Source organism: Lissotriton helveticus, chromosome 3_1 (assembly GCF_964261635.1).
Source record: "Lissotriton helveticus chromosome 3_1, aLisHel1.1, whole genome shotgun sequence".
Taxonomy (NCBI): domain Eukaryota; kingdom Metazoa; phylum Chordata; class Amphibia; order Caudata; family Salamandridae; genus Lissotriton; species Lissotriton helveticus.
The window spans coordinates 1,401,189,163-1,401,203,711 of NC_136061.1; the positions used below are offsets into that span (position 1 = coordinate 1,401,189,163).

A 14,549-nucleotide genomic window follows, 5' to 3' on the forward strand; every position below is an offset into this window, starting at 1 on the left:
TTGTGAAGTCACTGTGCTAATAACAAGAACAGGAAGTTCATTATAGTCTGGCCATATAGCATGATGTATGTTTGCATGCTTTTACCTACAGTATATAGCGAATAGTTTCAAAAAGACGGGGGGTTTCTGCAGAGTTGCATTGCAGCGATGACTGGGCTCTAGACATTTGGCTTAATGTGCGTGCCGTCAGTGGTAACCATTGCTTTGGCTAACATCACTAAACCAGTTGTTTACACTGAAAAGCATCTGCTTGAGTCAGGCCAGGGCTGGTGTTTGGTGCGTTTTACAAGCAGCTGTTCTCTTGGAGTCTATTACAAAGGCTCCTGTGGATAACACATGCCAGTTTACACCGCACTGAACTTGTCACGGAGATGATCACTTTCCCATGTGTTGCCTTCAAAAGGAGTCATCATGTGTTGCATGTAAATTATATTTCGCCAGGCACTGCGCACACGTGCAAGAGCTGTGTATTAGTTCTGGCATTTGCACGCAGCGTGTTTATGCTGCACGTGACATACTGGCGCGTGCTGTTGTTCTCTTGAAGCATATCGTCACAAGCGACCACATCCAGTGAAGTAACTGTTGACTAAGCAGGGTGGTACAAAACACACTGATGTGAAGGACAGAGTTCATGTATTAGGTGTGATCATTTGAGTTCTAGTTATGTAGTCAGACTAGCGAGTTCACAACACTGTCTACGGAGTTCGGAGGGCTATATAGTAGTTTTTGCCCGGGGTGTAAATTATAATTTAAAGTTAAAACTATAACTTTAGAATTTCTCATATCTGATAGAGACTACTAGCCGCAGATTCCTTAACCTAGAATATTCCCCAGGCTTGAGACTGGACCCGGAAAACTTTGTTGCCCAGCATCCCTGCGCACCGGGGGGGGTGGTGCCACGCCACTCCGCCCGACGTCCTTTGTGGACGTGACGTCAGCGAGGTCACATATGCCCCACCCCGTTTTCCTGCCTCCCTTTTTCGCCTTGGGTGTTTTTCTTGAGAACAGTGTGCAAATGCCTTCGAAATTCAAACCGTGCTCATCTTGCGCACGCCAGATGTCGGCGACAGACCCTCACTCCATCTGCATGTGGTGTTTGGGAGAGCACCATGACCTCTAAGACTGTGAGGGGTGTCAGCAACTGAAACCGAAGTCCCGGCGGGAGCGCCGGATGAAACTCCTCTCTGCACGCATGTCCAGGTCGGCATCGTCACCACGTCCGTCCCCCGCGGATGGTTTCAAGAACCGCCGCCTGCGTCTCCGACATCGGCCTTCTCCCAGGCCGCAAGAGCATCGCTCACCTCTTGGCAAGTGTCGCAGTTTGTCCCCAAGGGCCGGTCCACAACCTGTTGGGGCCGTGGGTTCTCTGCGGGTGGTGCTGACCCGTGCATCGTCACCCTATCCGCCGTTTCCCGGCGCGCGACGACTAGAGCCCAGATGAAGGCCTCGTTGGCTACTCCTTCTCCTCCTGGGACATCTGTGGATCCCTTGCCGCGCTCGGGGACCTCTGCGGTGTCTCCGGTGGCTCTGGCGCCGACCGGTTCAGCTTCAGGTTTGGAGGATGTGGAGCCGTTGGGGTGCGATCCTTCAGGGTTCCCTCCTTCGGACCACGGCGCCTCTGCCTCGCCGCAAACCCTCTCGGGGGTCCCTGTGGTGTTGCATGAGGTTGCCGGGGCTCGGGCGTGTCCCCTAGTCTCCCTCGGTCCTCTGGGCAGGCTGCAGCCTTGTCCAAGGTGACACCGCTCAGGCACCGGCAGTTGCTGGCCCTGGCGGTGCCGCAGGGGCCGGCTAGAGGTCGGGGCATGTCCTCGAGCCCCCTTCGTCCCTCCTTGCAGGCGGCTGCCTCGTTGGGGGTCGAGTCGACGCCTTTTAGGCGCCGTTCTTTAGCCGCCACGACTCCGGCCCAGCCGGGGTCTCCTGTGCCGCACATTGGGATGGAGGTCGTTCCGGCGTCCCCTGCAGCGCCAGTCGACTTTGACCATCCCCGGTCGTGGACTATACGGCACCTGGCCGGCGTCGGGTTGCTGATTCGTCTTCGGGCGCCCCCTCCTCCCCGGAGGTTCAGTAGTTGATGGTTTTGTCTTCTCCCAAGACGGGTCGCAAGTCGTGGCTTTTTCCCCAGCGTCGTTTAAGGTCGGCTACTTGCCGTCACCGAGACTGCAGTCTTTGCCGGAGGCGCCTCAGGTCCCCCATTCCTCGGCCCCTTTTCCCCCTTTCCGATCTTGGCCTTTCCTTCCTCTGGTGGGACTGGGGGACGGTCGCCTTAGCTTGCAGCCGTCGCCCACAGAGGAGCTGCTTTCCCCACCGCGGGGCCCTACGGAGGCGGGTGCTGCCTTCGTCGGGCTGTTTCTACGGCTGCGGGTATCCTGCGCATGGGCGATCCAGCTGCCCGTTTCTCCACGGATCATCTTCTGGAGGTCCTCCATCAGGGTTCTGGTGGTCGGGAGCTGCTGCTTCCCTTCGAGGCTTCGCTCCACACTTCACTTTTGGGGCTTGGGGGCGTCCTGTCACGGGGGACCCGGTGCCCCAACAACTTCTGCACCGACACTGCCCTGCGCCACATGACCCTGTCTGTCTTTCCCTTCACCCTTCTACCAGGGGTCCTCTTCTACAGACTGCCTTTCCCTCCTTGCCAATGGTGTTGTCTCCCCCGTCATGGGAGGCCTGCTGGTTAGATTCCTGGGGGCGCAATATCTTCGCCTCTACCAGCGTGGCCTTGCGGGCCCTTAACACTCTGGTGTCCTGACTAGGGCCACTTCTTTCTTGTGGGACTCGGCTGAGTCCCTTATGCCTGCTGTGTCTCGGGAGGGTGTCTGTGTTGATCTGCGGCACCATGTGTTGGATGGCCTGGAGCTGGCATCATTCATTCTTCACTCCGCTCTGGACATTTCAGAGGTGCTTGGTCGTTCCATGACTTCTTCTGTGGCCCTTCGACGATATGCCTGGCTACGGGATAGTGTGTTCCCGGATAACGTTCGGGAACGGTTGGTGGACCTTCCTTTTGATGGCACTCTTGTGTTCCATGCCCCTGCGGACTCTGCCATTCAGAGGTTCCTGGCGGGGCTTCGTCCTCCTCCTTCTCCACCCCCTTCCCCCCCCCTCGAACCCCCTCCCCTCAGTGACCGGTGAGTCTTTCTGGTTTTGAGAGGTGTTCTTCCATTGTGTTCTTGGGCCTTGTTGCGGGTAGCCCCAGTAGTGTGTGTTCTGTGTGATTATTGTGCCTTCCGGTCCTTTTGTTGGACTTTGGTGCTGTTGGCAGCTGGTCCGGCCCCTTTTTGATTGGGGTTTTGTCTGTTTGGCTGAGATTAGGCCTTCTGTGTATTCTTTTTGGCTGATTGGCGGTTCCTCCGCGAGTCTTCTTTGTTGTCCTCTTTGTCCTCTGCTGCGGATATTTTATCCTAAGAGGGTTCCCATGTTCTTGGGATGTAAAATGCTCTATGTGGGGTAGTGGTAGCTATTATACATCCCTATCATGTGCTGGAGAGGTGTGGTCATCCTTTGAGCCTCTGCTCTCCGTGGCTTCACGGTATGACGTGGGTGCAATCTCCTCTTTCTTCTTCCGTCTGTCATTTTAGCGGTGCAGCCCTCCCTGTCTTGTCCGCTGCTTGAGGCTGGGGTTCCACTACATAGTGGATTGGTTCCGTCCGGGGCGATCCCCTTTTGGGGTTGTTCGGGACGGTTTACTAGTCCTGCCCCTTGTTCTGAGCCTGGCGTGGTCCGAGAGTTTAGTTTCGTGGCGTTGTCAGCAGCTGGCTGCCTCACCTGCTCTTCTGTTCTGTGGACGGCGACCTTGGCTTGGGCCTGGGCCGTTGTGAGATCTCGTTCTTCTTCTAACGCATGCCTTCTTGTTGCGGCGCTGTTCTGTCTTGACTTCGAGCTGTGAGGGGCTCAGCGGCCCTCTTCACTGGGTTGTTTCCCGGTGGAGGGCTTTGCTGTACTTCTTCCCCTTCTCCTTGGAGTCTGTAGGTGGCTCTTCATCCTCTGCATTGTCTGTACCTTGGGGCTTCTGGTGGAAGTCCCTGGTTTAGTGACTGGGCTTGAGGTGGTCTGGCCTCCTTCGTTTTACCCTTGCTTCTCCTGTTGGAGGAGGCTGGGTTGTCTCTTTGTCGTTATGACGCATCCCCTGTGGGGCTGGTGTTCCTCCACAATTCTGAGGTTCTCTTCAGGTCAGGGCCTGTGACTCAACCCTGTTGTGGTGGACGGGGCTATTTTTTCCTGTCCCCGTGACTGGTCCCCTGTTGGGGGTCTTGTGCTCATCTGAAGCTGGAGAGGCCCTCGCACAGACCCTCCCCCCTTTGGGTATGGCTAGGGTATCTATTCTACGTTAAGGAATCTGCGGCTAGTAGTCTCTATCAGATGTACAAGTTACTTATCTTCGGTAATGATATATCTGGTAGAGACAATTCTAGCCGCAGATTCCTTCACAACCCACCCTTCCTCCCCGTTCTGCGAGGACCCTCTGCTTGGGTTTTCTGCTGTCGCCTCCCTTTGGGTGTCTTGTCTTCTATGGGTGCCCTCTTCCTTTCCTCTGGTCAGGCATCCATCCGGTTGGTTTCCCTTCAGCATGAGGGTCTACTTTGGCTCTTTCTATCTGTTAGAGTTCTGATCCCCTCCTGATCGTCTTCGTTGGGGGTTCTTTTACCTGTCCTTAACCTCCCCCTCCTCCTTTCAGGAGGTATGGCCATTCTTGGCAGTATAGTCTGGAGATGGATTACTGTTGCTCCTCTGTTCCGGGCTTGTGGGCCTTTCCCTTGTGGTTGTAGTTGCAGACTTTCTTTCTCTTTCTTTCTGTCTCATCTCTTTCTCATGCGTGTGCCTCCAGGGTGGCTCTCGACCTGGCTTGCAAGGTGGTTCCATGGAGTGGTGCTTACGCTTTTCTTGCTATGGCTTCGCTCCTCTGGCCTGCTAGTGCTTTACTGTCACTTGGTGCTTTCGCCTTGGTTTGCACTGGTTGTTCCTCAGAGTGGTGCTCTGCTCTTTCCTGCTCTGGCCTGCTGTTGTCGCCTTCTTGTCCCTTGGTGCCTCCTAGCGGTGTTTCTCACCTTTGTTTCTTTCTATTTTGTCTATCTGTTTTTTTCGCACACTGTTCCCATGCTCTCCTCAGTTTTGTTGTGATGGCTCCGCGTTGTGGCGCGGAAAAGTTCTCCGAAGCAAAATTACGTCAGCGCCCCGGGGTGGGGCTTAAGTGACCTCGCTGAAGTCACGCCCAGGGAGGACATTAGGCGGAGTCACGTGGCGCACCCATATAGCCACTCAGACAGACACACGCTCAGACACCCACTTATACACGGGTCCAGTCACACAGCCATTCACATAATATATGTTAGAAATAATCACTCAGTAGTACAAAAAGTATACTAATTTAACTTATGTGTTAGCTTAGTATATATGTTTAACACTCATAAACGTTTATAAAACTCAGTCGCTGGTTAATGCTATCAGGGATGTTTTCCGTGATGTCTTTTGAGATGTCATCATTGATGTCACTAGCCATCATGAGTGATGTAATATGTGATGTCATACAAAGTGCATTGCGATGCTGTAGGTTATAGTTAGCTCAGGTAATTATAACTGCTGAATTTCTATGTTTTTGTGCATGTAAAGTCTGTGCTTAACTATAAAGTCCCTGCCACTTTTGGGTTTTTTTTTAAATGAATTTCTAAGGTTTTTAACATTTTATTGGCTAACCATAAAATCCATGTAACCTTTTTTTTCAGTGTATTTTTAAGGTTTTAAAAATTGTATTCCCGAACTATAACGTCCCTGTAACCTTTGTTTTTTTAGTGAATTTCTAAGGTTTGTTTTTTAATTTTATTGTCTTACTGTAACCTTTGAGAGTGGGCGTGTGAGTTTCTCTGTGGGCCATTGACTTGGTGTGTGTGTGTGTCTTTGGGTCTGAGTGGGTGTGTGAGTGTCTGTGTGGGTGTGTGAGTGTGTTGGTCAGTGAGTGGGTGTGTAAGTGTGGGCCTGTGTATAGGTGTATGGATCTGTGAGTGGGTGTGTGAGTGTCTGTATGGGTCTGTTAGTGGTCGGTGAGTGCCTGCATGGGTCTGTGAGTGGGTGTGTCAATGTCTCCATAGGTCTGTGAGTACCTATGTGGGTCTGACAGTGCCTGCTTGGCTCTGTGAATGGGGTTGAATGCCTGCATAGGTCTGTGAGTGGGTGCATGAGTACCTGGGCAGTTCTATGAGTGGGTGCGTGACTACCTGTGCTGGTCTGTAAATGACTGAGAGTATCTGTGTGGGTGTCTGAGTGGGTCTGAAAGTATTTTGTTAGCGGCATGAGTGGCTGTAGATACACATGTTTTTATGTCCACCATCTAGTGTTTGGCTCGGATGATTGTAATTTATTTTTGTTCAAATAAGTGTTTTGAGTCACAAGGCTGTGTGACTCCTCCATTTGGTGACACTGTGCATGGACAACAACTCCATTGCTAGATTGTTTCTTTCCGCCAATAGGTTTAGATATACTCTCTCTCTCTCTACTTCGAGATCCTTGCAGGCTCCCTTCAGTTCTCCAGTAGATCCCCCTAACTCAACCGTATTGTCATGATCACATAGTTACTTTTGCGTTCCGAGCAAAGTAACAATTTGCACGGCGGGTTCTTCGACTCGCCTCAACGGCCTATGGGCCATACCCGACTGCGCCCATTCAAATTAAACTGATCTTATCTGAAAATGAGATGCTGATGGAATGCACTCCGATCCATTTCTGCCCTAATTGCCATTCCAAATACTCTCACACTGACCATCATTAGGTCTGCAATCTATGCCTCTCGCCCAACCATAGAGAAGATATCTGTGAGGCCTGTAGGTCGTTCCAATCTAAAAAGACCTTTCAGGAGCGAGGTGCGCATCGCCACATTTTGCAGTGCAGACAAGCATACCACACACTGATATCTGTGTCGTCAGAGGTGGAAGAGGAAGCTTTAGCAGCCCAAGAAGAATCTTTATACATCCAAGATTCCCGGTTCTGAGTCGGAGACCAAACAAGATCCAGCCATCCTGGAATCTGCCCAGGAAAGTCGGACCGTAAATGTACCTGCTCCGATCCGAAGCCCAAAAAATCAGCTTTGTCCAAAAAAAGCTGCTCACGGTCCTCCACTTCTTAAAAGCCATGGGGCGCACCGACATACAGTCTTGGAAGCCCTGCCCTCAGACTCGGCACCGAAATTTCGACCTGTAGAAGGGCCTCCACCACCTCTAAATCTGATTTGGCACTGACTCGTCGAACTCTCTTATACTGAAAGACAAGCGACATAGTTCTTTGGCTCCGCACACACCGGCACTGAAACCAAAGCTTCCTCTGCACTGAAATGTTACACCTTTGGACTGAAAACTGCACCTGAACCACTCCTCGATGTTATGCAGGAACGGCTCGATCCGAGTAAAAAAACTTTACAGATTCAACCCGGAACAAAGAAGATTATTTTTCAGCCGGCAAAGACTCAAACCCTCTAAAAGACAGCTGTCTTTCGAAGCATCTATAGACATCCCATTCAACCTCTCAAAAAGAAGAAAAAAGACATTCCTACTAGCCCTTTACACAAGCCTGTCCCTACCTCTCCAAACCCACCACCACCACCTGCTACACCAGAACACTCTGAAGCAGGCAACATGTCCCCATATTAGATGAGGATGATAATATACCAGAAGAAACAAATCCTAGGGATCCATGGGATTCTTATGATATAGAGCCAGAGGGGGATTCAGACCCAGACCTGTATCTCACAGGTCCGGTCCACCCCCAGATGTCGATTGAGCATATCAAAACCTAATAGCCAGAGCTGCAGCATATCAACAGGTGTCCTTACATAAGGACCCTGTACAGGACGACTTCCTCTTTGAAACACTCTCTACTGCTAAATGGGGGTCACAATATTTACCACTCCTTAAAGGAATGCTGCGTCATGCAGACAACATTTTTAAAGACTCCTTAAAAACATGAATAATAACACCAAGAACTGAAAAAATATATAAGGTATCACAATCTGACCCTTTATATATTAGGGGGCAATTAAGCTTAGACATTATAGTAGCCGATGCAAGGAAAAGGGACATCTTTCAAACAACTGGGGATGCACCTGCCCCTGACAGGGAGAGATAAGTAATCAACATCTCAAGAAAGAGGGTAACAGCCTAGTCTGCTAATCATTGGCGTATTGCCAACAGTCAAGCTCTTGTGGGACGTAATGACCGGGTTCACTGGGACAAATGGAGGGGTTCCTCCAACATCTCCCAGAAGAATACAAGAAAAGGGGTTGTTATGAAATAGTCAATGAGGGGAAGTTAATCACTGATAACTCCATTTAATGGGCACTAGACTCTGCTGATACTGCAGCTAGAGGCATAAATATCAGCCTTCTCTTACATAGACATGTTTGGCTCAGTGTCTCTGCATTTAAAACTGAAGTGCAACAGGCAGTTCTTAAGCTCTCCTTTGACAAAGAGCATCTCTTTGGCCCTCAGGTAGGCACAACCGTTGACAAAATGAAAAAAGACATCTATGTCTCAAAATCAATGGGGACCCTAAAAACTCCAACCTACCGTGGGTCCTTTCGTCGGCCCAATTTCAAACATGCTGCACAGACACAGACTTTCCTTGATAAAAGTCAAGGATAGTCATTCACCTCTAAAAGCTTCTAGAGGGGTACATATAGGGGAAAACATTTCCTAGGCCATGGTCGCTGGAATACTATTTGTGCCGCAAATATGAACACCAAACAATGACTTCTTCAACATTCCCCCCAACCATCTAACACCTGTCGGGGATGTCTTCAAAATATTTTTTTTACCAGCATGGAAATCCATCACAAAAGACCAATGGTGTTTGACATTATCCAATGGGGTTATTGTCTAAGGCTCATCACAACTCCTCCAAATATTCCACCCCGCAAACACTAACTATCTATACAAAGCCAAACTCCCCTCAAACAGGAGATAGCAGCTCTCTTACTCAAAGGAGCTATAGAACCAGTCCAAATTCAACACCAAGTAACGGGTATATTCATTATACTTCCTCTTTCCCAAAAAAGACTGGTCACTTCGACCCACTCTCGACCTTAGACCCCTCAATCACTATATCCTATCATAAGACTTCCACCAGGTAACCCTTCAGGAGGCCATTCCATTACTGCAAAAAGGCGACTTCATGCCCGCCTTGGACCTAAAGGTCGCCTACTGTCCTATACCCATCCATCCCTCACACAGCAAATACCTACATTTTGTCTTCCAATTAAAGCACTATCAATTCATAGTTCTTCCCTTCGGAGTCACCACCGCACAACGGATATTCACAAAATGCCTCGCTGTAGTTGTGGCACATCTGCACAGGCATAACATCAACATATTTCCTTATTTGGACGCTTGGCTAATAAAAGCCAACAGCTCCTTCCTTTGCAGCCAACATACACAACAAACTCTCACCCTACTACATCAACTAGGGTTTACCACAATCTACACAATCGCACCTACAACTATCTCAAATACAACTGTATTTAGGGGCCATACTCCATACTCCATGCTCAATTGTGGTTAGCATACCCAAATAGAGCCGGAATACAAAACATTCTGACACTAGCCCAACATGTTCATACTGGGTCCCAAGTCGCAGTCAGAACACTTATGCACCTATTGGGCATGATTGCATCCTGCATCGCAATAGTAGCACTTGTTTACATATGAGAACACTGCAAGAATGTCCCTCATGTCAGTGGACACAGTCATGGGGTCAACTACATGATCTAGTGTTGGTGGACAGCAGCACACATCACTCTGCAGTGGTGAAATCCATAAAACCTGTCCAAAGGGCAGCCGTTTCTAGACCCAGTTCCCCCAAGCCATTCTCACAGTGGATGCTCCCCTGACTGATTGGGGAGCTCACCTTTAAGATCTTACAATTCTGGGTCTCTATATCAATTACCTAGAGCTTCAAGCTGTTCACCTAGCATTGAAAGAGTTCCTATTTCCCCTACTACCCAAAGTTGTCCTAATCCAAACGGACAATAGGACAACTATGTACTACCTGTAGAAACAGGTAGGGACTCACTCTCTGTAATTATTGTGCCTGGCCAAGACTATATGGCACTTAGCAGTACATCGCAACATTTATCTCCTAGCAGAACACGTACCAGGGACAAATAATCAAGCTGCAGTTCTTCTCAGCAGGACGCAGCCACAAGTCTAACAAAGAGAACTTCATCCCAAAGAACTCCTACCGTACTTTCACAAATGGGTCTCCACAAATAGACCTGTATGCAACCCCAGGAAACGCAAAATGCCCAAACTTCGCATCCAGGTTTCCACACCCACTATCCAAGGGCAATGCTCTATGGGTGAAGTGGTCGGTGATATTTGCTTACGCTGTTCCACCTCTCCCACTACTATCATTAGTAGTCAGAAAGCTCAGGCAGACTTCCCTCACAGTAGTTCTGATAGCTCTAACCTGGGCTTGTCAATCAAGGTTCACTACACTACTGGAACACTCACTAGTCACAAACCAGAAGCTTTCCCCCCAACCGGGACCTTAGCACACTGAACCTGGTGAAATAAGACATCCCAATTCCAAGGAAATTAACCTTGCAATATGGCTCCTGAAGTCCTAGAATTTGGGTAGCTAAACCTACCACAACAATGCATGGATATTCTTAAACAGCCTAGTAGGCCTACAACTAAGAAGTGCTACACTGTCAAATGGAAATAATTTTTTATATACTGTCAGCATCAAAAAGTAAACCTATTAGATGCAAAAATACAACCAATTCTGTGTTATTTGTTGCATCTTCAAACTTCAGGTCTAGCCTACACTTCGATATGCTTACACCTTGCTGCCGTTGCAGTCTACCTGCAAAACAGATAACAATTATCTTTATTCAAAATACCTGTCTTTAAAGCATTTATGGAGGGACTTAAGAGTAATTCCCCTCCCTTTCCACAGCACCAGCATGGAATCTAAACATTGTACTAGCAAGGCTTATGGGGCCTCCATTTGAGTCACTACATTCTTGCCAACTCCAATATTTATCTTGGAAAGTAGTTTTTTAAGGGCTATCACTTCACTCAGATGTGTCTGTGAGCTCCAGGCACTAACCTTAGAAGAACCATTCTTCCAACTTCATTGAGACAAAGAAGTGCTCAGAACAAACCCAAAGTTCCTTCCTAAAGTGGTTTTATCTTTTTATATTAACCAATCAATAGAATTACCGGTCTTCTTCCGACAACGGATTCTGTTGCAAAAAGAGCTCTTCGTACTTTGCATATTAAAAGAGCTTAATGTATTACATAGACAAAACCAAACTTTCAGGAAAGCTAAGTAATTATTCATTGCTTTTTCACCTCCTCACACTGGGGATGCAATTTCAAAAAGTGGAATTTGAAGATGGATAGTAAAAGGTATCCAAACTTGCTATGATGAAGCAAAAATACTTTTACTTGTTACCTATAGGGCTAACTCAACTGGTAAAATAGGATCCTCTATGGCATTCTTAGGGAACATTACCATTGCTGACATTTGCAAAGCAGCAACATGGTTCACACCACAAACCTTCACAAAGCAACTGCAACCCCCACAGGTTAGCCACCACTTTGGGAAAGGGACTGCTTTACAGTCTATGCAAAGCATGTGTATCTACAGCCACACATGCCTCGAATTGATTACTTACCATATAAGCATCTGTTCTTGGCATATAGTGCTGTAGATTCACGTGTAGCTTTGTGGGTCAGTGGGTCAGTGTTGTTTAATCCAGTGGATTAAACAACACTGACACCACCCGAAGTGCTGGTTTTTTACTTTCCTGAGAGCGCGCTGATTTGGGCTGAATTCTGTGAGAGTAATTTGCTGGTTTACTCCGCCGGCGTGCACGCCACTCTTCAAGGGTCAGAATGGTCCAGAAGGAGTGTCGAGCAAGTGGATATATATATATATATATATATATATATATATATATATATATATATATATATATATATATATATATAAAAATAAATATGTATATGTGTATGTATATGTGTGTATATATATATGTATGTGTGTATATATATATTATGTGTGTATATATGTTTATATTTATATTACATATATCATTTAAGCAGCATTAATGTCTTGTCTGACTAGTTGATGTGATCAGGATTGTCTTGAATATCAATAAAATATAAATAAATAAAAAGAAGCATAATGTTAGGAGAAAGAACGTTGTAAAACAATATTATGATCATGATAAACTGAGGACATTTTAGAAGTACATTTATTGCTAAGGTTCTGCATCTAGCTGCCAGCAGTGGCAGTCTTTGCTTGCCTGCACCTTGGGAAAAATTACATACTGTTTGCATTATTATTAAATTTAGATCCAATAGTGTATTATGATGAAATATGGTGCATCCTCTGCCTCCTGTGCCCCCTAATTTTTAGATTGTGCATACCATATCGAAGTGTGGCATGGCTTGGGGAGTTGGACACTATAGTTAAGCACAGAGACAGATGCTCTTTAACATTAATCACCAGTTTATCAAACGTTCTTAAGCTACTGTCAGTTGGGTGCTGGGTGACATCTGCCAGTTTAGTCTGGGCCTTAGCTACAAGTGCCCTTCCTTCATCGCTAATATTTCATCACTGGCCTTCCAGCCCACCATAGCAGGCTATACCAGCCATTAAAGGCGTGTTCCCTTGTTATAAGCTCTTACTTTCGGCCTCAGCCCTGTAACTCTGGAGCCTACCGTTACTGGTCACAAAAGCTCTCTAGAGCGGAGTATAAGGCTATAGAATAGCCAGAGTCAGAAGGGCTATAATGCTATAAGAACATTCAAGCCACTGAGGATAGAATGCCCTAAAATAAACAAGGGGGAAAAAAAGCCGGCATTTGAGTTTTGGAGCATAAGGGCTATACCAGTCATTATTGGCTCACTATAATTTCTGTAGCTTCAATGCACCAGTAACATTTTGATGTTTTAATAACTTTGAAATCACTCCAACTGAAAGTGTGGCCTCCCAATAACAGTGCCCACTTTAACCGCCTAAAAGCACAATGATGTAAGAAAACGTTATCTCACCAAGTGGATTTAGTCCCTTGTTTTTGCTAGTGAGCGACCATCCTGTGGCAAAGTGTGACATTTGTGTATATTAAGGATTACTTCTTACCTTTGACCTCATGCTGGAAGAGTTTCGAGCTCTTGTGCATATGCTAATTCTAGACTATGAACTCCTGCCCATGGACTACAATGATCTAACGTCCCATCTGATGAGAATTAGTCCAGGGTGGGAGGATAGGAAGGGGAATGACTGTCCAGCAGATCAATTCCACTAAAAATGCAATGTCCCACCCCCAGTCTATTAAGAGTACACATGTCAAGATGTCACAGGACATAAATAGGGTCCATACTGTCTGTTTGACTTTTCATTAAGGAAATGCTTCCTCTAAGTAAGCGGATTCCACGGATACAACGAATCTTGGCTATACGCAGTGGCGGCCCAGCTGTGGTTCACCACGTAGGTCGCTTGTCTGCCGCTGACCCTCTTCTCCGCACCTCCTTTTAATAATGATTACCTCCCTTCTCCCCGCTCTCACAGGGATTCGGCGGTGTCCAGCAATAAGTCGCCGCACAACAGCTCCATCAGCCACATTGAGTCGGTTCTTCAACAGCTCGACGAGGCCCAGGTCCAGATGGAGGAGCTCTTCCACGAGCGCAAGATCAAATTGGACATCTTCCTGCAGCTGCGGATCTTCGAGCAGTACACCATCGAGGTAAGTCCTGGCTTAGACCGGGATAAGCTCTGGGGGTCTTTGCTTGTTGAAAAGGTAACAATACCTAATCCTTTGCATAGGGGGATTTCGGTCAGCGCATCTAATTATTGTGGAAACATGGTATGGATTGAGAGGTGCTGCAATTGTCTGCTTTTCTACCATTCCTGGCTCCAAGCCTCTGCTCCCTCACCACAAACCCAAGGCTGGATGGGAACAAGTATTCCTTTGTTGCGCGGTTTACTTTGGCTGAAACCTTTTACCAAACTGATTTGGAACATTCAGGTTAGGATTGCTAAAGAAAACTGAATGGGAATTGCTGTTGCCTAGTGGTTTTTACTTACAAGAGGTCTGAGGGCAGTATGATTACTGAGAACTAGATGGCACATTTCTGATTTTAGGTGAGGGCATTTCCGTTGGAACTCTGTGGGACTGAGCTTGCCTCCCGGTGTTTAAGTTTACAGATTTGTACTTAGTGATAAAGTAAAGAATGCGGGTTTATAGATATATTTACGTAATTGGGCAATGCTTGCTCGCATTTACGTCTACTTTTGAAAGCTGCCTAGGCCCATGAGGGAAGTGCATGTAAGTTACATATCTGGGCTAAGTAGAATGTGCTGAGAGCATCCCGGATCTATTGCAACCAATCTCTGAAGGTTTAGTCTGAGAAACTTGAAGGCTTTGAACAAGTACAATCGAAAAAAGATGTGAACATTTCAAAGCAAAATGTTGTGACTATGTTTTTTGGTAATTATGTACACGAGCCTGTCAGTAAATGTGACTTTATTATCCTGTTTGAAAAACGGTTTGTTGTTTT

The 14,549-nt window shown here is 47.3% G+C and overlaps 1 protein-coding gene across 6 annotated transcripts in view; it reads left to right on the forward strand.

Moving 5' to 3' along the window:
• The window catches only part of KALRN (kalirin RhoGEF kinase), a 1,598,314-nt gene that overhangs the window by 970,477 nt on the left and 613,288 nt on the right, over positions 1-14,549 (forward strand). For all 6 annotated transcript variants that reach the window (XM_078682047.1, XM_078682045.1, XM_078682043.1 and 3 more), the window contains exon 13: positions 13,561-13,735. In XM_078682047.1, the coding sequence (XP_078538173.1) occupies positions 13,561-13,735 (175 nt within the window). The remainder of the gene's footprint in view (positions 1-13,560; positions 13,736-14,549) is intronic.